This window comes from Falco biarmicus, chromosome 20, assembly GCF_023638135.1.
Source record: "Falco biarmicus isolate bFalBia1 chromosome 20, bFalBia1.pri, whole genome shotgun sequence".
NCBI classification, from domain to species: domain Eukaryota; kingdom Metazoa; phylum Chordata; class Aves; order Falconiformes; family Falconidae; genus Falco; species Falco biarmicus.
This window is the reverse complement of record NC_079307.1, coordinates 2,331,527-2,355,439: the sequence shown is the minus strand read 5'-3', so window position 1 is coordinate 2,355,439 and position 23,913 is coordinate 2,331,527. Positions and strand designations below refer to the sequence as shown.

The 23,913-nt window shown below is 53.4% G+C and overlaps 1 protein-coding gene across 5 annotated transcripts in view; it reads left to right on the top strand.

Moving 5' to 3' along the window:
• The window catches only part of LOC130141742 (opioid-binding protein/cell adhesion molecule homolog), a 305,372-nt gene that overhangs the window by 261,095 nt on the left and 20,364 nt on the right, over positions 1 to 23,913 (top strand). For all 5 annotated transcript variants that reach the window (XM_056322896.1, XM_056322894.1, XM_056322897.1 and 2 more), the window contains one exon: positions 17,326 to 17,558. In XM_056322896.1, the coding sequence (XP_056178871.1) occupies positions 17,326 to 17,558 (233 nt within the window). The remainder of the gene's footprint in view (positions 1 to 17,325; positions 17,559 to 23,913) is intronic.

The window sequence follows — 23,913 nt, the reverse complement described above, 5'->3', positions numbered from 1 at the left end:
CTACCGCCGTTAATTGTGTTTTAATCATTCGCAAATTATAATCCATCTCTATCAGGGGATCTCTAATGGTGGGTTTATGGAGCGCGTCCGCATGTTCCTTAGCCCTTCCGGGACGCTGGGGATGAAATACTGGGTATATTGGGCCCCGCTGGTACAGGTGGTCTAGCTTGAAGGGAGTTTGATGCTGGCGGAGGTCCCGATGGAAAAGATGGGAATTGCAGCTGGGTGGCCCAAATGCGCTGTGCCAGCGTGCCAGGGAGAAGCACCGGGAGCTGTGTGTGTGCATCGCCGGCTGCTCCTCCCAGCGAGGGGGCTGGTGTGGGAGAGGTGGTGATGTGCAAATCCAGTTAGCGCATCCCCTTGCTCACTGGGTCATGCCCAGCCCTGGGGCTGGGGCCGGTGGTGGTGTTGGCAGAGCTCCCAGCAGCTCCCTGCCTACTGGCAGCTCCTGTCCATCCCTACAGAGCTGCTGAGACTGGTGGTCCCCAGGCGCTTGCAGCCCCACTTGGCTTTTTCACCTTTCTCTGGCTTAAAAAACAAAGATAAATGCCTCATATGGATTTTTCTTGCCGTTGCAGTGCTCAGAGGGCTTTTCTTCCTGCCACCCCACCCCCCACCCCCAACCCCCCGCCTTCCGCTTTAGGTTTTGTTTTTGTTTCATGTCTGTCTTGTCTAAAATAGCAGCTCCATCTACGGAATAACCAAGGGGCTTTAAACTAGGCTGTTCAGGATGAGCGTCACATCTGGTATGTGCAAAACACAGCGAGCGATAAATAGCTACAGTGTCGTAAAGCTCAGGCTCTGGAGAGGCAAGGGTGGCTGGTGAGGCTTTTATTGCTTTTTGGATTTTTAGTGTTTTCCTGGGGAGGGCAGAAGGGTATTGAATAAAAAACCGAACAAAACCCCACTTGTGTTTTTGAGTGTGAAGGTGGAGAGGAGCGATGGTGTGAGGTTGAGGGCTGGGGGACCCCAGCTATGCGCATCCATCACCTCTGAGCGCTGATGGATGATGGGGCTCCCTCCCGCCTGGAGCTTTCCAGGGTGACCTCAGGGCACCCTGCCCTCATCCTGCCACCCCCTCCGAAATGCCTGGCTGAGACCTCCCGGGTCAGCTCACAGCCAAGCTGTGCAAGACAGCTACCCACCTTTTTCTGAGCTCTTGTGAGCCAGGGAGGGAGTGGGGTTTAGTCTTTGCCCAGAGCCACAAATAAAGCTGCTCGCTGATCCTTCTTGTCAGCGGCTTCCCAAGCCTGCCGCCTCTCCATCACGCCTGAGTGATGGGTACCGGGCCAGCGCCGAGACGCGCAGCGCTCATATCCCTATTATGGCATTGTTGGTGTCACAGCGAAGTGTGAGGGACTCACGAAATGTCACCTCAGGTATTAGACAATGACTGTGTCTCTGACGTGCTGTGGTTCCTGATCCAAAGTACTCCTCCCTGCAACGGTCCCAGCTGGAGGGGCCTCTGCCTTCAAATGTGGCATCTCAGCTTTGGGTGTTTTTTAGAGAAAAGTGTGATTTTAGTTGTGCGAGGAGCCGGGCTGACAGCCCTGGGCTGCACGGCCCCTCCAGCTACAAATGCTGAATAAGTCCGCATCGATTCCACGTGGGGCTTTCCTCTCCCCAGCCTGCTCTCCTCCTGCTGCTCTGCCCTTCCAGGTCCTTTGCAAGCATCTCCCTCTGCTTTGGAGGGCACCTGTGAGTGAGAAGAGGGGAACTCGATCCTAGTCACCAACTCCATCAGGAGCCGTGCTTGAGCATCCGGCACTTGGATGCAAGCACATCTCCCATCCCTTCTGAGCTGGGCATGGAATTGCCTTCTCCAGCCAAAGCCTGTTGATTTTAGGGTGAGGGTATCAAGTCACGCTCAAGCTGACCCCAGCGCTGGTCAAAATAGGTTGTCCCATGCCTGATGTGAGCTCAGCTCCTCCAGAAGCCATTGATCAACTTTAATTCAGGAGGATGCACTGTATCCATAGGAGGGGCTCTGGAGGAAGGGCAGCAGAGCACCAAGGTGTGGGGTGGTGAGCGGGAGTAACGCCCGCATGCCTGGCTCCGGTACCGGTGGGGGTAGCTCCTTGGCACCACTCAGCTAGGGGCTGCCGTAGGTCTGCCTTGCACCGAGATGGGCTCAAAAACTGGTCGCTGGGAGGTAGTGACCTCATTAGCAGCCCAAGTGGCTCCTTTGCGGTGCCATCCGTCTCTCCCAGTCGTGTTGGTCTTGTCGCCTCAGCAGCAGGTCTGGCTCCGGTGGCGTGTCTCGGCAGTGCCTGCCCGAAACGTGCCTCACGGTGCCAGGGCTCCTCGGTGAGCTGGCATTGTACTGCTTGAAAGAGAGATCAAGAATGTGAAAGGGGGTGGGAGAAGAGGAATGATTTATGAGGCTTCGGTTGGCCAAGCAGGGCATTCTCAGCATATTCCAAAATAATTTAGCATCATCTATTCTGCCTGCGGTGGGAGCTTGTTGCAGAAAAAGAAAGAAAGAAGAAAGAAAAAGAAGAAAATCCTCATAAAGAACCCAGAAACCCCCTTGATGGGATGGTTAAAGCTTGAAGTTGCTTTTTACCTGAGGGCGGCTGTCTCCTCTCCCCAGTTCTCTCTGTAAATCAAACTGCTGGTGTTGGATCGGCAGCTCCGTCTTTCCCGTGGCCGCTTCCCTGAGGCCTCCCCGTGCACCAAGGGGACGTAATCACCACCTAGAACAGCTTGAAGGACACAAACGCGGGAGCCGAGAGGACGATTTGTAGTGAATAATTTAGTGGATGAATTTAAAGCTTTTGTTCTCATCACAAATTACCTGAGAACTGTATGGGAAGGCTTTGATCATACAAATTCATTTTACATCGTCTCTATCTGCCAACAGACCCACCTACCCGCTTTAGCTGTGTTTTTAACCAATGTGTTTTTTCCTGCACATCAGTGGATTTTGGGGGTGGGCTGGACCCTGCCCGTGCCTGTCATTAACCATTCATTTCAGTGGGTGCAGTTTTAATTACCAGCATAGAATTGCCTGTCTAGGTTGTGCTAGAGAGTTTGGAGAGTGATGTTTGTAAATAGGAATAAATTTGCGGCGTCAAGGTTTTGGTACCCCCTGTCCCCTCTGTATCACGGGGTGTCTGTGTGGCCCTCAAAGCATTTTGTTTTTAGGTGGGAGGGGACAAGATGGGCACAGGGCTGGGATGCCCGGCTGGGGATGCGGGCAGGGATGAGTGCCGGTGTCGGCAGCCTGTGATGCACTGCTTGGACAGCGTGCAGTTGAGGGTGCCTTCCCCCTCCTTGCCCCTACAGCTCTCATCTTACACCTTCGCGAGGCTTTTTCCCTGCATCCCTAGTCTCATTGTGCTTGGAGTGGACGTGGGATCCGAAGCTCTCTGCCTCCCCCCTGGTTCAAGCTGCAGTGGCGTAGCGCCGAGTTTGTTTGGGGCTAGGGAATTTAGCAAAGTGCATGTGAAGGAGGCTGCAGCCTGCCCGAAGAGAGCCACGTGAAGTTGTATCGCGCTTCGAGATCAAATTATCCTTCTCAGCTTTCGGGGAGAGGACTCGCTGCAGCCCCATACGAGAGCTCGCCGCCTCCTCCTCATCTCAGTTTATATCCCTGGTCCCCTGGCAGACGCTGCAAATGCTCACTCATCAGGGCTTGCTCTCTGTGCTAATGGCCCTCTATAAATAAGCCCCAGGAACAGTGATAGAGAACAATCATAAAAGGCAGGCGCATAAATTAAAGCCGATGTTATAATAAACTAGACAAGCCCTTCATCGAGGATTTTATGTTTCTCCTTGAGTCGGCAGCTTTGCCAGAAGAAAATGATTTCCGCATGCCTTGGCCCGGTCCTCCATCTCCCCACTCCTTAGGTGCGTACGGGTGGCATCACCATCCTCCGTTTTTGGCATTACGGGTAAAAAAGCCGCAAGAATTTCCCAGAACAGCTCTCAGCTTCCATCACTCAGGTCCTTAGGGTGGCGACAGGACCACGGATTAACTGTCTGGGGTGGCTTTGACCACTCTTTGTAGCTATAAATGAAATGTAATGGCCTTGGGCGGCTAAGACGGCCAAGAGCTCAGCCCCGAGCCTCCAGAGAAAAGGAGAAGTTGTTGCATTCACTGCAGTGAGCTGTGGTCAAACCTTGCGGGCTGGGAGGGAGATGCTGGGGTATGAAATAGCAGGATCTTGGTGTGGATGGAGAAGCACATGTGGTACCTCCAAAAGTCTGCTCCTTCCCCTTTTCCCCGCAGCATCTTGCTGGCTGGAAAAGCACGTACCAGCGGCTGGCACACAGGCTTTCTGCTGTGCCTCTGGAGTGCCTCAGGAGCGCTATATATACTGCGCCGAAACTCCTGCATCTCCCGGCGAGTTCATAGCTGTCTCTCCGCATCACATCCTGGATGGCTGAAACTTGGCAGGGCGAGCAGGAGTGGCAGGCAGGAGTGGCAGGCAGAGCCTCCCACTCCCAGAGCACAACTTCCCTGTGCTGAAGTCATCCAGGAGATGCAGCAAGTCGTGCCGCGGGCATGGTGTGGTTCTGGGCTCTGCTTTGTGCCCTGCCGAGAGCAGGAGCTGGTCTCCTGGTCTGGTGATGTAGCATGATGCTATGTGGGGGGCTTTGGCAGAGCTCGTTTCTTGGTGAGGTCCCACCAGCTCAGCCAGCTCCCAAATCCCGTTTGGACACTTTGGACCTGAGCTAATGGCCCTGAGAGCTGGCAGTGAGGATGCAGACTCCTGCTCTGGGCTCAGAGCTTGCTTTCGAGCCTGCCCAGCCATCCCTTCTGGTCCTTGCAGTGAAATCCAGATAACATCCCTAAGGTGGCAGGTTGGGGATGGGGAAGCGGCAGCAGGTGGGGGCTCTGGCAAGTTCTTGTGCCCTGGATGCGCTGTGTTTTGGCTCTACAGAGGCTGTGCTCATCTCCATGTCTTCATGTGCACTGGTGGGGAGATGTCACCCTGTGCCTCTTGCCAGGAGGCTGTGGGGACCAAGAGGAGGAGAATTAGAGGCAGCAGGCTCGTTGAGGTTGAGAGCAATTTGAAGGCACTGTTCCACTGTGATTGAATACACGCCCCACCACACGTGCAGCTCCATGCAGCAGCATCGGTGCAAGGCGGGGGGGGATGCTGTGGAGAGCTACGAGCGTCTGGGGGCTGCCGGAATGCATCCTCGTGGTGCTTGAGCGTCTTCTCCCTCTGTACAGTTTTATGGATAAGCAACACAATCCGTGCTGGTGCAGTGACGTGATGGCCAGGTGTGCATGGTGGTGTGGGGAGGGTAGAGGGGGAGGAAGGGGGCAAGGAAGGAGAGGAGGGAGACAGCGAGGCAGGGACAGGGAGAGAGGGTGAGTGGGTAGCCTCTACTTTCTGCTCCGCGTTCCCCTGCGTGTTCTGGCCTGAGCTCCCCCTCGTGTTCAGCCGCACATATTTCTTCCTTGGTCTCCCGATGATCCTCTCTGAGTTAATGCAGGAATATTCGATCTGTCCTGCCACATTTGTGCCGGAGGAGCCAGACCCCAGCCCGCTGGCTGCAGGCTTGCTTTTCCCTATGACCAAAGCATCCCCTCTTCCCCAGTGACACTGCAGCATCAAAGACCCCTCCGGCCTCTCCAAATATTCAGGCCAGAGTCAGATGCTCAGACGAGCTCCGGCGAGAGCCAGAACTCCATAGTTTTGATCGTGCAAGGAGAGGCGTGTCCCGCAGACGTGTCCCGGTGTGTGTGCCCAGCACTGCTCAGGTGGCCGCCAGGCTCCCTCGAGGGGCAGAGCTGAGATGTGCTGTGCCGTGCTGGTGCACCTGTTTCCTCCGTGCCCTGCCACCACTGCCGCTGCTCATCACCCCCTCGCTGGTCTCGCACAGGGTCATTTTCTGCTCCATTTCCTTCCCCAGCCTTTGGATCACCCCCCCCCTCCCGAGCTCTCTGCTTTCTTCTTCATCATCCTGGCTGGGATAAAATATGACTGCAGCCGCGAAGCACCAAGATCGCAGCTCCCCTCGGGGACTGTTTGCCCACATCACCTGTCGGATCGGGAGCCTGCATGTCCTTGGAAAAATATGTATTTCAGGCCGCTGGGGTGCTAATTTGCAAGGCCCATTACTCAAACGAAACACTAAAATGGCCGTCCATAAAGCAGAGCCTTTATCCGTGCCTCCCCCTCGGTCTGAACTCCCCGCGCCAGGTATAGGCTTCCTGTCAAGCCTCAGAGCCAAAAGCAAAGATTTATCGATAGGTACCTTGACTCCAGCTTGCATTTTAATTATGTCGCCATCAGCCTGTGCCGAGAATAAACTCAGTGGCTATTGTGTTATCCTCACTTCATCTCTCCAGATGAATGCACCGGGGGAGACGGGGGTTTACGGCGTTCCTAACCCTCTTGCTTTCCCACGTCCTGGCCTCCCCGCTCGCCTGCACGGATCAGCAGAGCGGCTGCCCGGCGCTGAAATACCAACACCAATCTGCACGGGAGGCTGGGGGGGGGGGAGGCTGCAGGGAGTGAGCCTGGTGCATCCCCATCTCTCGGTACCTGAGTTTCCCATCATGTGGGGGCTCCATCTCAGCCTCTCCCAACCGGCCGAGGTTGCAGGGAGGTCAAGCGCTTGCCCTGGCATGGCCACCTCCGCTCCGCCGGGGCGGGAGGCAGAAAGCAGGGCAAGGAGCTGGAGCCGAAATTGCTTTTTGGAGGGCTCGATTTCACGCTGGGAGCGAAGCCGTGATGCCGCAAGGAATTGAGAAGCCACGGTTGTCAGGGAGGAGATGCGATGAACTTCGGAGTTTGCTTGTTTATTTTCCGTATATATTGGTGTGCGGGGGTGTGTATAAATATTACTCGCGTGTGCCAGACGACACGGGTGTCTTGCTTAATGCGGGTGCAAAGTTTGACCTGGCACTTTCCAGCGGATGCATATTTATTAGCAAGGCAATGGCTGGGAACAAATCCCTCCTCGCTCGGCATGGCAGACGCTATCTCAGCAAAACGGGGGCTATTATTAAAATAAACAAAAGCAAAAGTGACTTGGCTGTGACCGCATCTCCCACGCTAACCTCGCTATGGACCCACCTTCTCCCAGGGCAGGACAGGGGACCGGCCGCGGAGATGCTGTCGGGAAGCTCCCGGCTATGCAGGGACCAGCTCTGTGAACTTCTGGCCCCCCCAGGCACCAAAGCTTGTCCCCTGCCTCAGTTTCCCCATTGGTAGCAGTGACATATAGCAGTGACGTCAGTCCTAGCCCACAGCCCTGCAGGGGAGTGTGAAAGGCTCCCTTCATTAATAAGCGCAAAGTGCTTTGATATTTTTAGATGGAAGTGCCACGTATTGATATAATATTACTGTACCTCATTTGACTTCTTTTTCGATTGCAAGCCCCCTCTTGATCCCGTTACCTGCAGTAACAGTTATCTGGCTATATTTTATCATCTGAATATTTCAATTAAATTACTTTAAGGGGAAAAAAAAAAAGAGCCTACGCTGAAGTTGGAAATGATCACTGTATCACTCCAACTTCCCTCCATTCCCAGAAGGTTAATTGAAAGGCAGCCATCTTGGTGACGTTTAGACAAATGAGGATAATTATGTGTTCTCCAGCTCTTTGAGAGGTTAATTGCTTAGATGTACGAAGACTTGAAGAACAAAGAAGGAATAAATCAGAAGCAGGACTATGATCTGATAATGTAATTTGGTATATTCACGTACAACTCAAACAAATAAACCCCCTAATTGCATGAAGTTGTTGGGCTGCCTGGATGCCCCAGGGGTTTGCCAGGATCAGGCACCCGGCCCTCGGTGATGCTCGGAGATGGGATCCCGGTGGGAGAAGGAGAGGTCTTCAGCTGGCTCCTGCACAGGGGTGGCTGGTGTCATCTCATGCTGGGGATGATTCCTTCATGTGGCAGTGCCGTGGGTCTGTCGTCTGGCTCCTTAGTGCCCATCGCATGAAGCCTCCAGCCCTCATCCCAGCGGAGAAACGGCGGGTGGGAAGCAGAAGGGGCAGCGGAGGTGCGGGAGCGGCGAGCAGAGGATTTCCTCTGGTGGGTTATTTTATTTTGCCTAATTGCTGGTGAAATTTCTGCAAATTGGCAATTATATTCTTGTGCTGATGGCTTACCCAGGTCATTTACAGATCTCGTGTTTGGCAGGAGTGCTTCACGGCGTTCGCTGTGAAATATGGCTTCACCCTCCATCGGCAGAATTTCCCACTTTTTAGAGGTTATTAGTTCTGCCTGCAAGGATTTTGCACCTACATTTTGTGGTGACACCATCCCGAAGGCAGCTGATTAATTGCTTTTTCCTTTTAATGACTCCCGGTGATTGGGCTGAGGGTGCTCGTGTCCAGGCCAGTTGTTAGGGAGTCGGTTTGTCCGTCTGTCAGCCCTTCCAAGCTGCTGGGATGGGCTACATGAGGTGCTGGAAGCGATGCCCAGGTGCGAGGGGTGGGAGCACTGCGAGGAGGGGTGCAGCGTGGAGCCCAGTGCATGCAAAGTTTGGGCTTTTATTGAAGGCTCAACACTCTGTGATTAAGCTTTCCAGCCGGGATCAAATACCGTTTCATTTTTCAGCTGTGAGGGTCAAGAAAGTGGGGGGGTTTGGGTTTTTGATTTTGTTTTTTTTTTTTTTTCCTTTACTGAGAGCTTGGGGGTGAAACATCTTCATCTGGAATCTCCTTTCCCCCTCCGCTCTGTCGCTGGGGAAATCTGAATTGATTTCGAATAAGAAAATGCCTCCCCATCCCTAACAGGTGAGGAGCCCAAGCCTCAGCCTCTGAAACACCGGCGAGCAGTTTTTCTGTCTATCTGTCAGGCCTGTCTGAAATTGCAGTTTCATTCTCCCTATTTGCTCTTGTATTGTGCATTAAGATACAGCAAGTTTATCCAGCGGTCCAGCTGTTTTGAAGATAATTACTACAGAACTCAACCTGATGTAAAATAATCCTCCCGGGCAAGCAGCCAAGAGCCTGAGACTTATCCTCCAAAGACTGAAACCTCTCCATTACCCTTAAGAGCTGCAGAGATAGGAGTGGGTGTCTCATGACAAATATATTTCTGGTGGTAATTAACAGGGGGGTGGGAGAAGAGGGGTTATTTCCCCCTGTTGGGGAGGGTGGTGTGGCAGGACAGATGGACTGTGAGTGTGAGGACCGCGTGCGATGGAGACCTGACTGTGTTTCCATCTAAAGTGCCCTAGGTGCCATCGTTTCCCCCCGGGATGTGTTTCAGGGTTGTCACCCTCATGCCCTTTTGCCATACCCCTCATTGCATCGCTGCCCTGTCCTGCCCTGGAGAGGCTTCAGACCAGTTTTCCCTCCTTGCAAGCCAGGGACAGATGTGTGATAGCTGTACAGGAGCTCCTTCTATCGCAGATGTGCCCTAGCCCATGTTTTTATCAGGCTACCAGCAACCTTTCTTTTTTTGTGACTATGGGATGCTGCCAGAGCCGTGGCCACTTTCTCCCAGGTTGAAAGCAGTTTCCTTGTCCAGCCGAGATGGAGCCAGTCGCCAGTCCCATCAGGATGGCTGAATCATAGCGGTCAGAGCCTTGTATTGCCATGTGTTAATTACCGGTACTTAACTACATGCCTAACTGTGACAGCGAAACAGTTATTTCTGTCTCTTCCTGCCTAGGAAGGTGAATGAAAAAAAAAAAAAATAGAAAAAAACAGTAGTGAGGGAAAAATCCAAGCCCAAAACCCCACCACAGGCATAGAGAGCTCCAGGTTCTCAACTGTTGGGGTCTGCTAGCACTGCCAGCAATAAATTCTGTGTTTCTTCTCCTCCTTTTGATTGAAGAACACTAGAAATCAGCCGGGGCGCAGGTGCTGCATTGTGTTAGATTAGCACTGATTGAATTCGTACATGGGTGCTGATTGAGGCGCGGGGCTCTGCCGACAGCAGCGTGCTGCGAGCAGCGAGCAGGGGGTGTTGCCAGATCGTGTCCCTCAATCAGCACCCTTGAATGGTGGTGATGGTGGTGGCAAGTGTCTCTCGTTGGGTCTTTTCTTCCGGGCTGGGATGTAGGGCAGAGCCCTGGTGTAGGGTGAGGGGGAATTTGGCTTCCCTGGTGAGAAGACAGCTCTCTGCTGATGTTTCCTAGGATGGGTAGAGAGATGCTTTGACGGTAAATGCTGCTGGATGTTGGTTGTCTCTTTGGAGAGGAGCTGGAAAGATGTCCCAGCCTTCTTCAAACCACAGGATGGCTTGGTGGCCACAAGCAAGTTGGAAGTTGGTGCCCAGCTGGGTCAGGGACCTGACTTTGAGGAGAGAGCACAGTCACTTAGGTACCATTTTTGGGCAAGGAAGGATGCACTTCTTCCAGCAGCCGTGGTTTTCCTGGACTGGCTGCCCCTGCTCAGTGCCTTCATTTTCGTCTCTGTTTGGCAGATCAGGTGTGGCCGCCAGCATCGACTGACTCTGTTAACATTCAAGTGCCACCTGCTCTATAAACATCCCCATTGATTTGCTCTATCCAAAGGCCTCCTGCTTTGTTTTTTTTTGCCACTGCCTCATATTTCCTTATGAAGATTTCTCTTAAGCTAATAACAGCTGTCGGCCATTGGGGCTTAGGCTGACACCTTCTCATTTTCCCTGCTGCATTGGGGGAGCATCCTGACGTGTGGATCTAGCCAGACTGCAGCTGTGTAGAGAATTGGGGGCTGCTAGGCTGTAGCCAGAGGCTGTTAGCAAACCCGGTACAGTCCTGAGGGCAGAGAGCATTGCTGTTGTTTTCCGTTTGGCATTGCATTTCAGAGCAGCTTGCAATGGCCGTGACTTGTGTGGTGCAGGGAGAGCAACTGGGATCTTTGTGCAGGGCAGGAAAGGGTTCAGGTAGATCCTGAGCCTGCTGAAGGCGGTGCTGACCTTCCTGGGGGCTGCGGAGGGTTTCTGAGCAGACCCTGAGTCATCAGGATATGGGTGCGTTGTCCTGTCAGAAACAGGGCATTCATGGTGGGAAAATCAAGTGGGAGCCAGGGGCAGAGTGTGCCCAAGCACCCGACCCCATCACACCACCCTTCCCCTTGCCAATGATGTTGTCAGGGCAGCATGCGGCCCCACGAGCTCAAAATAAAAGCAATGAGGAGTGAAAGAAGGGCTTTAGGAATGAAAAGGAAAGCCTAGCTCGCTTTAATGGAGCCAGTTGCAGTTTCTCGATTTGCTGGATGTGGAGCATTAATTCCAAAAATCCCATGAGTGGCTTTGGGGAGAAGATGCGGTCAGTTAGCGGCAGCGGGGGCACCGTGCGGCAGCTCGCCTTGCCACGTGTCCCTTCCCCACACAAACTACGATCCGTTTCTAAGCCATCTGCAGCACAGCTGCATCGACCTTAGCATCGTGCTGCACTGCCCGCAGCGGTACCCGGCTCCATGGTGCCCAGGCTGGGGTGCAGGCGCAGGGTGAGCCTCTTCGAGGCCAAAGGGGGGTGCAGACCCCCTCCCCAGGCTGACGTCAGCTCGAGCTTGGCATCGACCCAGCATCAGGCTCAAACTTTGCATCTCCTGGGCTGTTGCAGAGGCCACCCAAAGGCCTGCGAATGCTGGGTGCAAACTGGCCGGTGGTGGTTTGTGTGGCGGGGGCTGCACGGTGAGTGTTAAATCTTGATTTCTGATGCCTCGCTCAGACAGCTCCCGCCCTCCTCATCATCTTGTTATCATTCTAATGTCTGGGAGCTGCAGTCATGGACCAAAACACCATTAAACTATCTGAAATGGAGCAACTCGACAGCCTCTGCCCTCACAGGCTTATTATCTTTGCAGATGGATATTTTATATTTAGCAACCTCTAATGTATCAATTTGGGCTTTGATTTTTCACGGGGAGCAGCTTCTATTCTGGTGCTCAGTAGCGGGCAGGCAAACTGCTGCTGCAGAGGAGAAACCCTCCCCGACAAGCCCTGAGGCTCTGGGGAGGGCAGGAGGGTGCCACAGCCCTTGGAGGGCTCTGGGGAGGGGGCAGTTGGTGGGGAAGGGTTTGCTGGTGGTCCAAAGCTTGTTTGAATAGCACTGGAGCACCTGGGAAATCAGAACGGTGTGGTAGCAGTGGGGCCAGGCAATTAATTAAACTTGCAGAGAGTGAGAGCCGGTGGCACGTGGCTTTGTGGGAGGCAGTGGGCTGACTGAGTGTATGGTGTGGAGGGAGAGACGTTACGAGGAAAAGGAGAGCGGTTTAGGCTGGCTGAGCTCCCTGTGCATCCCACGTTTTCCCACACACCATGTTTCCAAGCACTACGTTTTCCCATGGGGGACACGGGTGCAGTGACAGCTTGATACTCGCTGAGCTGGTGGCAAGGGCTCGATGGGAGGTGGCTGTGCTGGGCGATGCTAAACAGCACATCCCAGGTCCCTTCCATCCTCGAGGTGCTGGGATGGCGTGGGGATGCTGTGGGGCCACTGCATCCCACATCTGGGTACCAGGACAGATGGGAGAGATGGGAGAAGGGATACTGTGGGTGCCTCAGAGGGGAGACGGGATGCTAGTGGAAGGGATGGGGAATGAAGACAAAGTGCCTCCCGCCCTCCACACTGAGAATAAATATCAGCGATGACAGTGACGGAAACCCAGGCAGCGCAGTCCTGCCCTCAGGGAACTATTGTGCGAGACCCGCCGTCACATGCCGCAGATGCCATTGTACCCGCGGCTAATGTGATGGTTTACATTGTTGGGAGGGGATTAGAGGAGCCGCCACATTTTGATGGCCTGCTTCTAATTTGCATCTTTAACGAAGTGGGAGCCCAGCCAGGTTCTGTTCTTTTGTGTTTACTTCTGAGGAAGTGTGTTTATTTCCGATGATTACAAATAAATCTCCTCTGCCTTTGCCTCAGCCGCCCGGAATAAAAGGCATTTGGAGCCCGTTAACTCTGTAGCTGGGGCGAGTACCAGAAGCGAAGAAGAAATCCCATTAGGAGTCCCCGGCAAATGTAATTAACAATTTCTTCTCAAAGACAAGGGTGCCAGCGTTGCTTTGCCCTCATGGCAGGTACTCTTGGTTGAAAACTTCCCGGGGTGAAGCACTACCCTGTTGCTGCTGAGGGGCTTCGCTCCCGATCCAGGTGAGCTATTTTAGCTGCTGAAAACTGGGTCAGCCAGCCAGTTTGCGACTGGTTTCAGCATCTCCATTTGTCATTTTGACGAGGCACATTGGCTACAGGAGAGAAAAGTGGTTTGGGGTTGAAGGGCCATAGAAGTATTTTAAACTAGAACACTGATGGTTTTGCATAAGGAAGGGGGGGGGTTGGGGTTGATCGGAGATGAGCATCTCCCTCAGGCCTCTCATCTCAGCTGGGGACCCATAGTCTTGGCTCTGCGGCTGCAAACCAGTCACCCAGACTGCTTGGGATGGGCATCAACATTCTGGGGTCCTGAGCATCCCATCCCTTGGGATATTTTGCACCCACAGAGAAGGATTGCAAGACTTGCTTTACACCTCCAACTCTTTGCGTGCCGTTCATCCCTCCAAACTAATGCCAGAAAACTTGTGCTGACCCTGGACAAGGTCTTTTCCTCACCATGGGGCAGGCGTTGAGGACAGCCCCAGCCTCACGTGGCATATGCCCCCCACACCCCCCCACCCCCGCCATGGCCCTCATGCTTGGCCGCGTCAGCAGTGCAGGAAAGGTCCGTGATGTGGACCAGGAAAGGTGGGTGACAAAGGCGGCAGGTGTTATGTCACATCCCTTGTGTAGGAGAAGCGCTGTCAGTGTCATTGATGGGGCTGGGCAGGAGCCTGCTGCGGGAGCGACGCGGGGGTCTCTCCTAATAGGTCCAGGAGGAGAGAGCTGGTCACTTTGTGCCACAGAACACAAAGAGCGCATCGGCAGAGTTATCTGTATTGTTGACACTAAGTGAAATAATTCCTCGGCAAACTTCAAAATTAGCATTTAAGGATGAAGAATAGGGGCAATTAGAGGGGAAGCGGCGCAGCGCCGGTGCCCCCAACTCCCTCTCTCATGCATCTTCTCGCGCTGCTGCGTTCGGGTTCATCGCCCTCGTCTCTGGCAGAACACCGGGATCCCTACGGCAGCTCTCATCCCCACACAGAGCAAGGGGATCAATATGGATCTCAGGAGACGGCGCCTTCACGAGTTAATGTGTGTAATTGTGAGCGCTGGGGGGGGCGGGGCTGGGGCAAAGCCCAGCATCTGAGGTTCACCAGCAAGTCATTCTGGCAGAGATCAGTTGCCGTAGGAGGCAGCCGAAGGGCTGCAGATGGTGCAAAGTCTTTGCTTGAAGGCAGTGAGGGTCTATGCGGCATGCAGAGATGGAGGAGCAGATGGGATGGGTCGCCTTGCACAAAGAAGGGCTGCGTGGAGGGGCTGGGATGAGGTCGGTGCCGGGGGCTCAGTTTTGGGCTGGCAACATCAGTCCTCAGATGTTCCTCCCGCCCTGCTGATGGGTTTTCTCCAGGTGAACCGCAGAGCCAGGATGGGTTTATTTCCCTCCCATCTGACAGGCACTTGATCGTCTTTTGTCCCTTCCAGACTTGTAAGGCAGGGTTTCTTCTGGAGATGGATACGGTGCCTTCAGGAGACTGTTAATGGGGGTTTGTCTTTGTTCTTAATTAGATCCCTTCAAGGGAAAACCTCCTGGCCCGCTTTATTATCCAGCTTTGTCAGAGCTTGTCTGCTCTATCTAAACACTTTGCAGAAGTCTCTTTACCTGTTTGCTTACTGGAGACATTATCATAATCCTGGTCAATTGGAAATAGGTAGCAAAGACGGCTAGGCAGACGAGGGAGCGCTGGCGGCTTAGTGGCTAATGGAGATCGCTTTCTGAGCCAGGGAAAGCAGCCTGTGGGGCGCTCCTCATGTCGGGGGGGGTCGGTCAGTATTTGCCTTTGAGGCGCCGATTGCCAGGGTGTGGGTCAACTTGCAGCAGGAAGGCAAGGTTGGGCAAGAAGGTGCCTCCAGAAATGCCACGCTGTCCGTGCCAGCTGGTGGATGGTGGCTTTTCTGCTGGTGATAGCTTTGATGCCTTGCCAGGAGGTGCAGGAGGGCTGGTTTTTTGAAGCAGGATGGTTTGTCTTGTCCCTCCCTACCTGCAGTTGCCAGGGCCAGCCTGAGCTGCGGTGGAGAGGAGGGAGCATGATGCTAACTAAGCAGGCAGAGCTGAAGGGAGTTGATCCCAAATTGTCTGTTGAGTGGCAGCCACTGAAGGGAGGGGGATGGGGAGAAGGAAGCTTTGCCTCCTTGCTCTTGGCATGAGTTTATGGGAAGGAGTCTCTGAGTTGCTCCTGCCCATTTGCTCTGAGTGATTTCGAGGGCACTACGGGCAAGGGAGAGCGATGCTGTCCTTGCCCTTCCTCACATGCACATGTCTGCCCATGTTACGGGATCCCTGGGCCCTGCCAGTGTGGCTCTGAGCCATCAGTGCGAGCTGTAAATGCAGAACGAGTGACCCCAGTTCTCAGGGGTCCCAGACCGGCCCCAAATCTTCCCGGGAAGTGCACTCGAGATGTGCCAGCTGGAGTTGGGCAGTGGCAGTCGAACGTGCCTGGTGATGGCACGAGATCCTCATCCCTTTCACTTCAAACCCTCGTCCTTGTGCTTCACCCCTAATGAGGGGACCCGAGAGTACCTCATAGGGCTGTAGTCTGGGTATTTATATGAGCGCAGACATGCAAGTTGTCTGTTTTACATATTGCTGTCCTGATTTTTTAGTGCACGCAATGAATAATTTACAGAAGCCGTGTGTAAGTATCTCTTTATTATTCATTATAATGAAGTGAGACAGCAGTTATAGTCCACTAGACTGGAATCCCCCAGGGCCGAACTTAACTCGGCTGCGCTTAGCTCTCCCCCAGTTAATTTGAACGAAGGGAGGGCTCAGCTTCCCGAAAAGGACAACATCGTCTGCCGGCACGAGGCCACCTCGGTCCGGCAGAGCAGGAGCCGGGGCACATCCGACACCCGGGCAGGCTCCCGGCGCGCCAGCCGTGCCGCAGCAGGCGTGGATGGCCATCCGTCTTTCCTGGCGTCCATACGTGATGTGGCTGGCGGAGCCATACAGCTCCTGCAAAGGGAAAATTACTTGTTTGCGGGAGGATATATGGCTCGTTCCTCTGAACTGAGCGCCTGGGGGGACCCTCAAACATGCCAAGTGCTGCCCCTTCCGTCTGCCCGATTAATAATCTTGATCGAGGTGACGTTCCGCAGTTCCAGCAAGGGAGGCATATAACACCCCCAAAGCCTCTGCAGGAGAGGCACCGCGGCGGGGACAAGGACAGGGACAGCCCCCCAACCCGCCTCTGAATTTACAGGCGTGTGGAGAGGGACTTGCACGAGTTTCTTGATTGACTATAGGTGCCTTTTCTTATGATCTTGGCTGCACAAAGCTGCAGCAGTGTCGCTGCCGCCAGCACAAGCTTGCACCTAGCTTGGTTTTCCCGGTTTGCTTTCATGCCGAGAGGAAGCTCTCCTGCCGCCGTCCTCAGGTGGGCAAGGCGAAGCTCCCAAGAAATGCTGGGCTCTTAATTCAGCCAAATACTTTGTGGTTTTCCTGCAGGTGCCATGGCAGCAGCAGAGAGGGCCACGAGTAAATAGATCGAGAAAAATCTATCAAACAGAATGAAAAAGCCATGTTCTCCGGGAACGTTTTAATTCCACCACCCCCCCTCCCCCCCCCCCCCCCTCCCCGTTCTTTGCCAAGCATAAGTCAGCACCACGAACCGGAGCTGCTGAGCCCCCACGCGTCTCGGAGCAGGGAGGGTGGGAGCCAGGCAGGAAATAAATAATGGAAACGACCGCATTGTGTTTTCAAGGCACTTGTAGGATTTACAGCTGCTTATCCAAATGTTCCCTTCTCTTCCCCGTGTGCTGGCTTTGCTGTCTCCGGCTGTTTCTCTTCTTTCCCTCTCCCCGTGCGTGTGCTGCGGCCCCTCTCCCCCGACAGTGGGTGCGTATATCTCCCTGCACCGACAAGCCAAACTGTCAGCAAATTTTACAGCTTCATCTGAAATTCTCAGTGCGCGGCGAGGGTGAGGGAGGGGGTGGCAGAGGTGGGCGAGAAGGGCGATACGGAAAGTCTGCTTGGCTTGCGGAGGTCAAACACAATGGGATTTTTGTCTGCAGTTCCCCACCTCCATATAACAGAAAAAAAAACAGTTGTTTTGGTTTTTTGTTTGTTTGTTTGTTTTCTGGTGAACCTGCCGTTTCTGTGAAATCTCAGGTGATGGAGGAATGCAAGATGTGGCTGCAGGGTGGCGTGGCTGTGGCATGTGCCACCTCCATGCCGGTGATCCGGCTGCGTGTGATGGGGAGCCAGTGCCGCAGCTCCTGTCGTGCTCATGTCCCCGTTCAGGAGCCAGGATGCTCGCTGTGGATTCTGTTTCAGGTTTGTGACTCTCTGTCTCTCCCTTTGCAGGTGTACCGTGGATGACCGGGTCACACGGGTAGCGTGGTTGAACCGCAGCACCATCCTGTACGCCGGCAATGACAAGTGGTCTATAGACAACCGCGTGGTCATCCTCTCCAACACCAAGACCCAGTACAGCATCAAGATACACAATGTGGATGTGTACGATGAGGGCCCCTACACCTGCTCCGTGCAGACAGACAATCACCCCAAGACTTCCCGCGTCCATCTCATCGTGCAAGGTAGGTCTTAACATGCCTCGTGCTCTTGCTGAATGGGCTGTTTGATGTGGAAGGCTGTCTGGACTTGGGAAGGGTTTGGAGGTCCTCTTGGTGATGGAGATGTAGGGATTAGACCAACATCTGTTGCTTCAGGGATCGAGCAGCATGGAAACAGCGGTGTGGACAAGTGCCCACCGTGCCAGGGAGATGAGCTTGAGTCATAGCGTCGCTGTGTTGTATGGTCATCACAAAGGGCAGAGGACACCTGAGAACTGAAACTGGGGGTTTGTGTTCTGGCATGCTCTTCCTTCTCTCCCTTTGCCTGTTCCTGCTGTGCATTTGACCCGTCTCTGCTGCTCGGGACCATATTGCGCAGCTCACTGTGTCGGGGAGTTGTTAGCAAGGTGCTCGGGCCAGTGTCTGAAGATGCTTCAGGAGAGCCAAAAGCAAAGCGCTGCCAGGCGCAGCGGAGGAGCAGGCTCCAACAGCACAAGGCTCCGTGGTTTTGGGAGAGAGGAGAGGGCAGGTTGCCTGAGTGCGTCAAAGCTGCTGCGGGGCTGTGAAGGGCTTTTAGCACGGGACTTCATAGGTGATGCTGTTGGGTTGGAAACCAGCGTCCCTGAGGCTGCTCAGATGGGGGGATGTGGGTGCCGGCAGATCAGAGGTGCCCGTAGCACTCCGGTGGACACCACCTCCGGATCCTTGTGGCTTTGCACTGGCTACCAGCTTTTGTCCGGTCTCTAGATTAATTTTTCAGAGTTAGTGTTAGTTCAGGTTAGATAAAGATAATGAAAGTTTCCTAATCCTCTTAAAGAAGATTTATCTGGCTGAGTAGAAAGCTCTCAGAATACAATAAAGCGTGTATAAAACCAGGACCTAATCTTTCCTTTAATTTCGAACAGCTGATGGGTATTGATTTTGCAATGAGCAAATCTGAAAAATTTCTCAGCCTCGACATGCCTCTGAGAAGCCCCCAACACAGATATGTATATATTTATGTATCTTTCTCATTTAGAGGAGGCAGGGTTTCATTGTGGCTGTCCATCCAAGTGATTTTCCTGCCCGGAACATGTCGGGGTGCCCCAGCAGAGAGGGGAATGCTCACCGAGGGGAGTGGAGGGCTGCCGGGAGCATCCCCTCCATCCCCCTTCATTAAGCCTCTCCCTCTTTTTGAGTTGCGTGTGAGCTGTCCGTCTGCGAAGTTTAATCTGTTTATCCTGTCTGCTCTCTAATCGTGCTAATCCATCCAGTCAACACCAGTGAAGTATCCGAGTGCTTTGCACCTAACGAAATTAGGTGAACTGGCAGGGATGCTCAGCACCCACCGCCCTCGCCCCTTTTCCAGAGCAGGGCTTGCAATGCAGGCACTTGCCAGGCTTGGGTGTGTGAAGGTGAGGGATTGTTTGCATCCAGAACTCTCTGGCATTCCTAACTGCACCGGGAAAAGTTTTCCCCTGGTGTAAGCAAGTCCTGTTGAATTGCTCCCACCACAGCCATGACGGTGGTTCTCAGCAGCGTTGTTTCTCTGCAGCTGAAGGGAAGCCTGAGAGGAGCTGGGGATGTGTTGTTCGTTACGCAGGCACGGGTCAAGTGGTCTGTGCTGGGCAGTTTCTGTATTTCTCTTTCAGTGCGTTAATCTGAAGCCACACAGCTGGTCTCCCACGAAGATGCCTATGTAGGTGCCACCATGCTGTCCATTGATGGTGTTGGGCCAGAGAAGCAAATCCTTCCCTGCTTCAGCTCCAATGCAGTTCCCTGGCAGCTGGGACATGCTTTCTGGTGGCTCAGATCGAGTGGCATTGCCATCGGCAACATCAGCACAGCCAAGGGCTGGGAGCCTCCCTGCTTGCACTCCGGGGAAGACCCAGCTTTCTGTGGGGGTGAATAGGGAGGGATTTTCCAAGGAAGCATCCAGTCCTGGCTGTGCATGCAAGCAGAGCACATACTTTACAGGGACGGGAGCAAAACTCTGTTTCTGTTGTACCTCTATACGTTATGTTATACCTCTGCTGTCACTAAATATGGCCTCAAGAGCAAGGCTTGAGCCCTGCTTTGTCAAGGAGGCAGCCATCCCAGCAGCAGCAGCAGCAGGAGGACCACGGGGGATGACTGCGCATGCCTTGGTGGCACGCCTCACCCGTGCCAGCTGGCCAGCGAGCAAGCAGTAATGACCAGTTAGCAACCGTTCAGGTCAATTAATTTATATTTGTATTTTGCAAAACTAAAAGTTGGCCGGCTAGAGTATTGATTCTTTGTCCCTGTGTTCAATCGAGTTTTAATTGTGCTACTGCGGGGCCTGGCCTTCCCTCCTAGCAACCGGGCGATAAATCTGCCAGGGAGTCGCAGTCAACAGTAAATGTGTCTCTTAGTGTCGCTATTAATATGTCTCTTGGATTGGTTCATTGCAACAGCCGTTAACAAGGGTTTATAAGAGCGTAGATGGCAGGAAGCCAGAGGGGGGTTTTTTATCTCCCTTTTCCTCTTTTTTTTTTTTTTTTTTTTTTTTTTTTTTTTTTTTTGGGACCACCTCGTGACGATGGGATGGACGCTTTCAGGGACATGCGCAGTGCTTGTGGCATGCTGATGTGTTTTCAGGAGAAGTAGAAATGCAGAGAGGATTGGCATTTGCTTTTGTATAAGTAGAAGATGAGCCACTTCATCTTGTTCTTGTCATAAACAGCTTGAGTGGAGGATGCTGTGGGGCTGGACCTCGGGTGAGCCCTCCTGCCTCTGGGTATGACCCCCTGCGGAGCCCATCTCTGCTCCGGGGAGGTGCAAGCTTGCAAGGATGAGCTGGGAGATCCACCACACTGTGTCACAAAATGGTTTTGGTGCAAGGAGCGCGGCAGACCGTAGGCAGGATGCAGCTCTGCCTCCTTGGCGTGAGCTGGTTTGGGCTGTTTCGGGACACGGGGTGTATTTCAGTCTGAAAAGCATTGCTCAGGGTCAATGTTTAGGTCGAGGCTGTGGCTTTTGCCGTCAGTGCCCTGGGAAAAGGCAAGCCTGGTGGCCTCCTTGCAGCAGTGGCTGTAGAGAGGACGGCGTACATGCCGAAGCGGTGTAGCGTAGCACAGTGTCGCTTTGGGATCTGCTTTGGCAGAGATCTTGGCAGTGAATGTCGATACTGGCCACCCCTACTTGATAGTGGTCTTTGCTATTCCTCAGATGGCCTCTGTTTCTGATTTATTTAGAGAATCCTCCTCTGTACTGCCTTAATCCTACTCGCCATAGATTTTTCATTAAAACCTCTCCCGGCTGTCGGCATTGTTACTTTTAGTTTCTGGTCGGTGCAATCCATTTTCCCGTCTTGGTGTTTGCTGCTTTCCTCACCCTGGGAGCCAGGGTGGGTTTCGAAGGACCATGGCCTTCATTTGCAGTAGTGAGGCTGTGGGCATGTGGTTGGTTTTCCACTTGCACCTAAAGATGCTCTCCTGGAGCCAGTCCTGCATCCCCTGTCACATCCGCTGCTTCTCAAAGCAGCACCGATGCAGGTGTAGCTCTTCCATAAGTGTCTCAAAAGCTAATTGAGTCTTATTTTTTCCTTCTTCCTGATAACAACTAGCTTCTCAAGGCTCTGAAAGGGCAAGCCACCACCACCCCGTGCCGGTCCCGTTGAGCTCTTTTTCCCTGATGTAGACTGTGCTCTGGGCTTCCCTCAGCACCACGGATTTCACGATGGCCGCAGTTAAGTTTGCTTTTATCACACTGCCTTTGATATCCAGGCAGGAGCTGAGACGGCGATACTTATTAAAACCTTACCGCGAGGCTGTAGGGCACACAGAGAGCTGAGGAGGCAAGGAGAGCAGCTCAGCCTTCTTAAGTCATTGTAGGAAAGACCCAATAATAGGCTCGAAACCTAGAAAGTGCTTATGTATTAACTGCTTAGTATTTAGATGCTGGAGAGTTTGGTGTGAGAAGTGTGCATGTGGCATGCAGAAGCAGCCTGAAGAAGGGAAAGGGTGAGAGCAAGTAAGCCTGGCAGGCTGTGACCTCTCGAGCAGGCTTGTCTCCCTGCTCAGGAGCTTTTCCTGCACTTGGGATACTTATCCATACCAGATGGTTTGGGGCACTTTTTTTTGGGTCTACCTAAGAAACAATATGATAGTGAGGAAAAGTGATGATGTGCAGTCAACATCACGCAAAACATCCGATACAAAATGTTGACAGAGGTTCCTGTTGCTTCACGTAGCGTGCTGGGCTGGCAACATTTATATAGAGCTTGGGTTGAGGTTTTGTAGGAATAGCAATGGTGGTTCATGGGGCTCATCTTGGTGCTGGGTGACGTGTCATGTCCAAAGCAAGTGTTCCTCACCTGCCCGTCCTGTATGTGCCACTTGTTATGGTGTGGTCCCCAGGGGCTGACTGCCCTCCATCCTGCCAGCAGCAGTGAGAGGGTGTCACAGGAGGAACGCAGCTCCTCATACCAAACTCTCAGAAGGCTGAGGGCTCAGCCCAGGCCCTCCGTACCCATCTAAGTTTGCCTCTTGGTTTTTTTGGAACAATGACACAGACATACTGGGTGGTGACTGAGATCTCCAGGCTTGTGTGGCAAAGATGCGGGTAGAGGAGACTCCCTCTCATGCATTTCTCCCCTCTTGGCACTAAAGAATCTCACCGGGTGGGGTGGCAAAGGGGCTGGTGATGTTTGGACACATCCTATGTGTCCTGTATCCCTTTGCCGCACCTGTTGTCAAGTCTTTTGTCAAAGACTCTATTTGGAGGCTCAGATCTGGCTAGCCCTCACTACGCCAGGTTAATTGTCCCAGTGAGGATGAATTAAACAGCTAATTGAAGCAGGAGACTCTCCCGGAGGTTGGGCTTGTAGCAGTGGAGATGGAGTTCAGAGAAATAAAAAGGAAATCAAAGGGCTGTTAAGAGGAAATGGAAAAAAAATCACTGAGGCTGGAAAGACATCTTCCCAGCAGCAGCACGAGTCCAAACCACATAAGGTCCATGGCATTTAAAGTAATGCTTCACACATCCTTCTCTGGGGGCTTGTGAGTGGTTGGGGAGGGAAGGGGACTCACCCTGGGCAGAGCGGTTTGTTTAGCTGGATGCTGGATGGCGCAAGAGGGGCAAAACACATCCGCATGCAAGCACAGAGGAAAAATCAATTAGCACACGCTCCATTAGGAAGAGTCAGGGGAGCTGCTGGGGAAGAGCAGGGTTCCTTTTGGTTCTGAGGCAGGGAGCCTTTGAAAGCCACCACTTTGGGAACCGAAAGCCTCAGCGAGTGGTCAAAATGTGCTCTACATCTGCAAATGTGCTCGTAGAGCCCGCAAACAGCACAGGAGACCCTGGACCACGTGGCAGCACCATGCAAGGTGGCATTGCAGCAGCAGGTTGCAGGGAAATACTTTCTTTTCCCCCGAGGTGGAAGCAGGATGGGATGTGGCATCCAAGCCTCGTGTACGTTTGCAGGACAGGGAGCAGAGCTCGCTTCTGCCCCGGAGCTGACAGTATCTCACAGGAGCGGGAGAAGGGAAGCATTGTCTGTCAAAGTGCTGTGCTGTTCTGCCATCCAGGACCACGCTGAGGGCTTGCCTGGGGTTCCTGATGCATTTTCATCAGTATTCCCCTCGGTTTAGCTATTGTGAGTCTGTAAGGGCAATGACAGGGTGCTTGAGGGTGTGTGAGCTGCTGTCTTGGCATGCAGAGCTGCCTGGAAACCTGGCTGCTAATGGCAGCTGGAGGTGTCCAGTGCCACCATTTTTGCAGGCGGGACCGTTGGGGTGTCCCTCTCCTTTACGTGCCCGCACAGCCACGTCCAGCCCATTGCAGAGAGGAGCACGGCCAGTCCCAGGGGACGTGGGGATCTGGTGGCTGCCATGCCTCAGCCAGACCAGGGTGACACAGGTTAAAGTCACAGCTCTTTGGCCAAGAATCGGGTCGATGATAGACTTGTGAGGTGGCCCAGCGTGGCTTCCAGGTCTCCTTGGAGAGCAATGCCCTTGTTGCCAAAGGTGGTGGCTGATGTCCACAAGCGTTGCCTAGGACAGAGTGCTGCTCCCATGGATGGAAAGGAGTGCCTGTGACAAGCAATGTATACCAGTGCCCTGGGATGGGAAAAGGCTCGGAAGGACCAGCCAGACCCCTACGTCGCCCTTCCTCCTTCCCTGAACAAATGGAAGATGGGCAAGAGAGCAGACAGCCAAATGAGGAAGATGCGGCAGTGAATTCAAAGCCAGTGGGAGCCCAGAGAAGATCTAGAAGGAACAGCAAAGACTGAAGAAAGAAGCAACTGGACGGGGAATAAAACCAAAACAAACAAAAAAAAAAGGATGAGAAGAAAAGCCCAAAGACTGGTGGAACAAAGGGAAGAGAGAAGGAAACACCCGCACACAGAAAAGAATTAAGCATCAAGAGACGGGGAGGC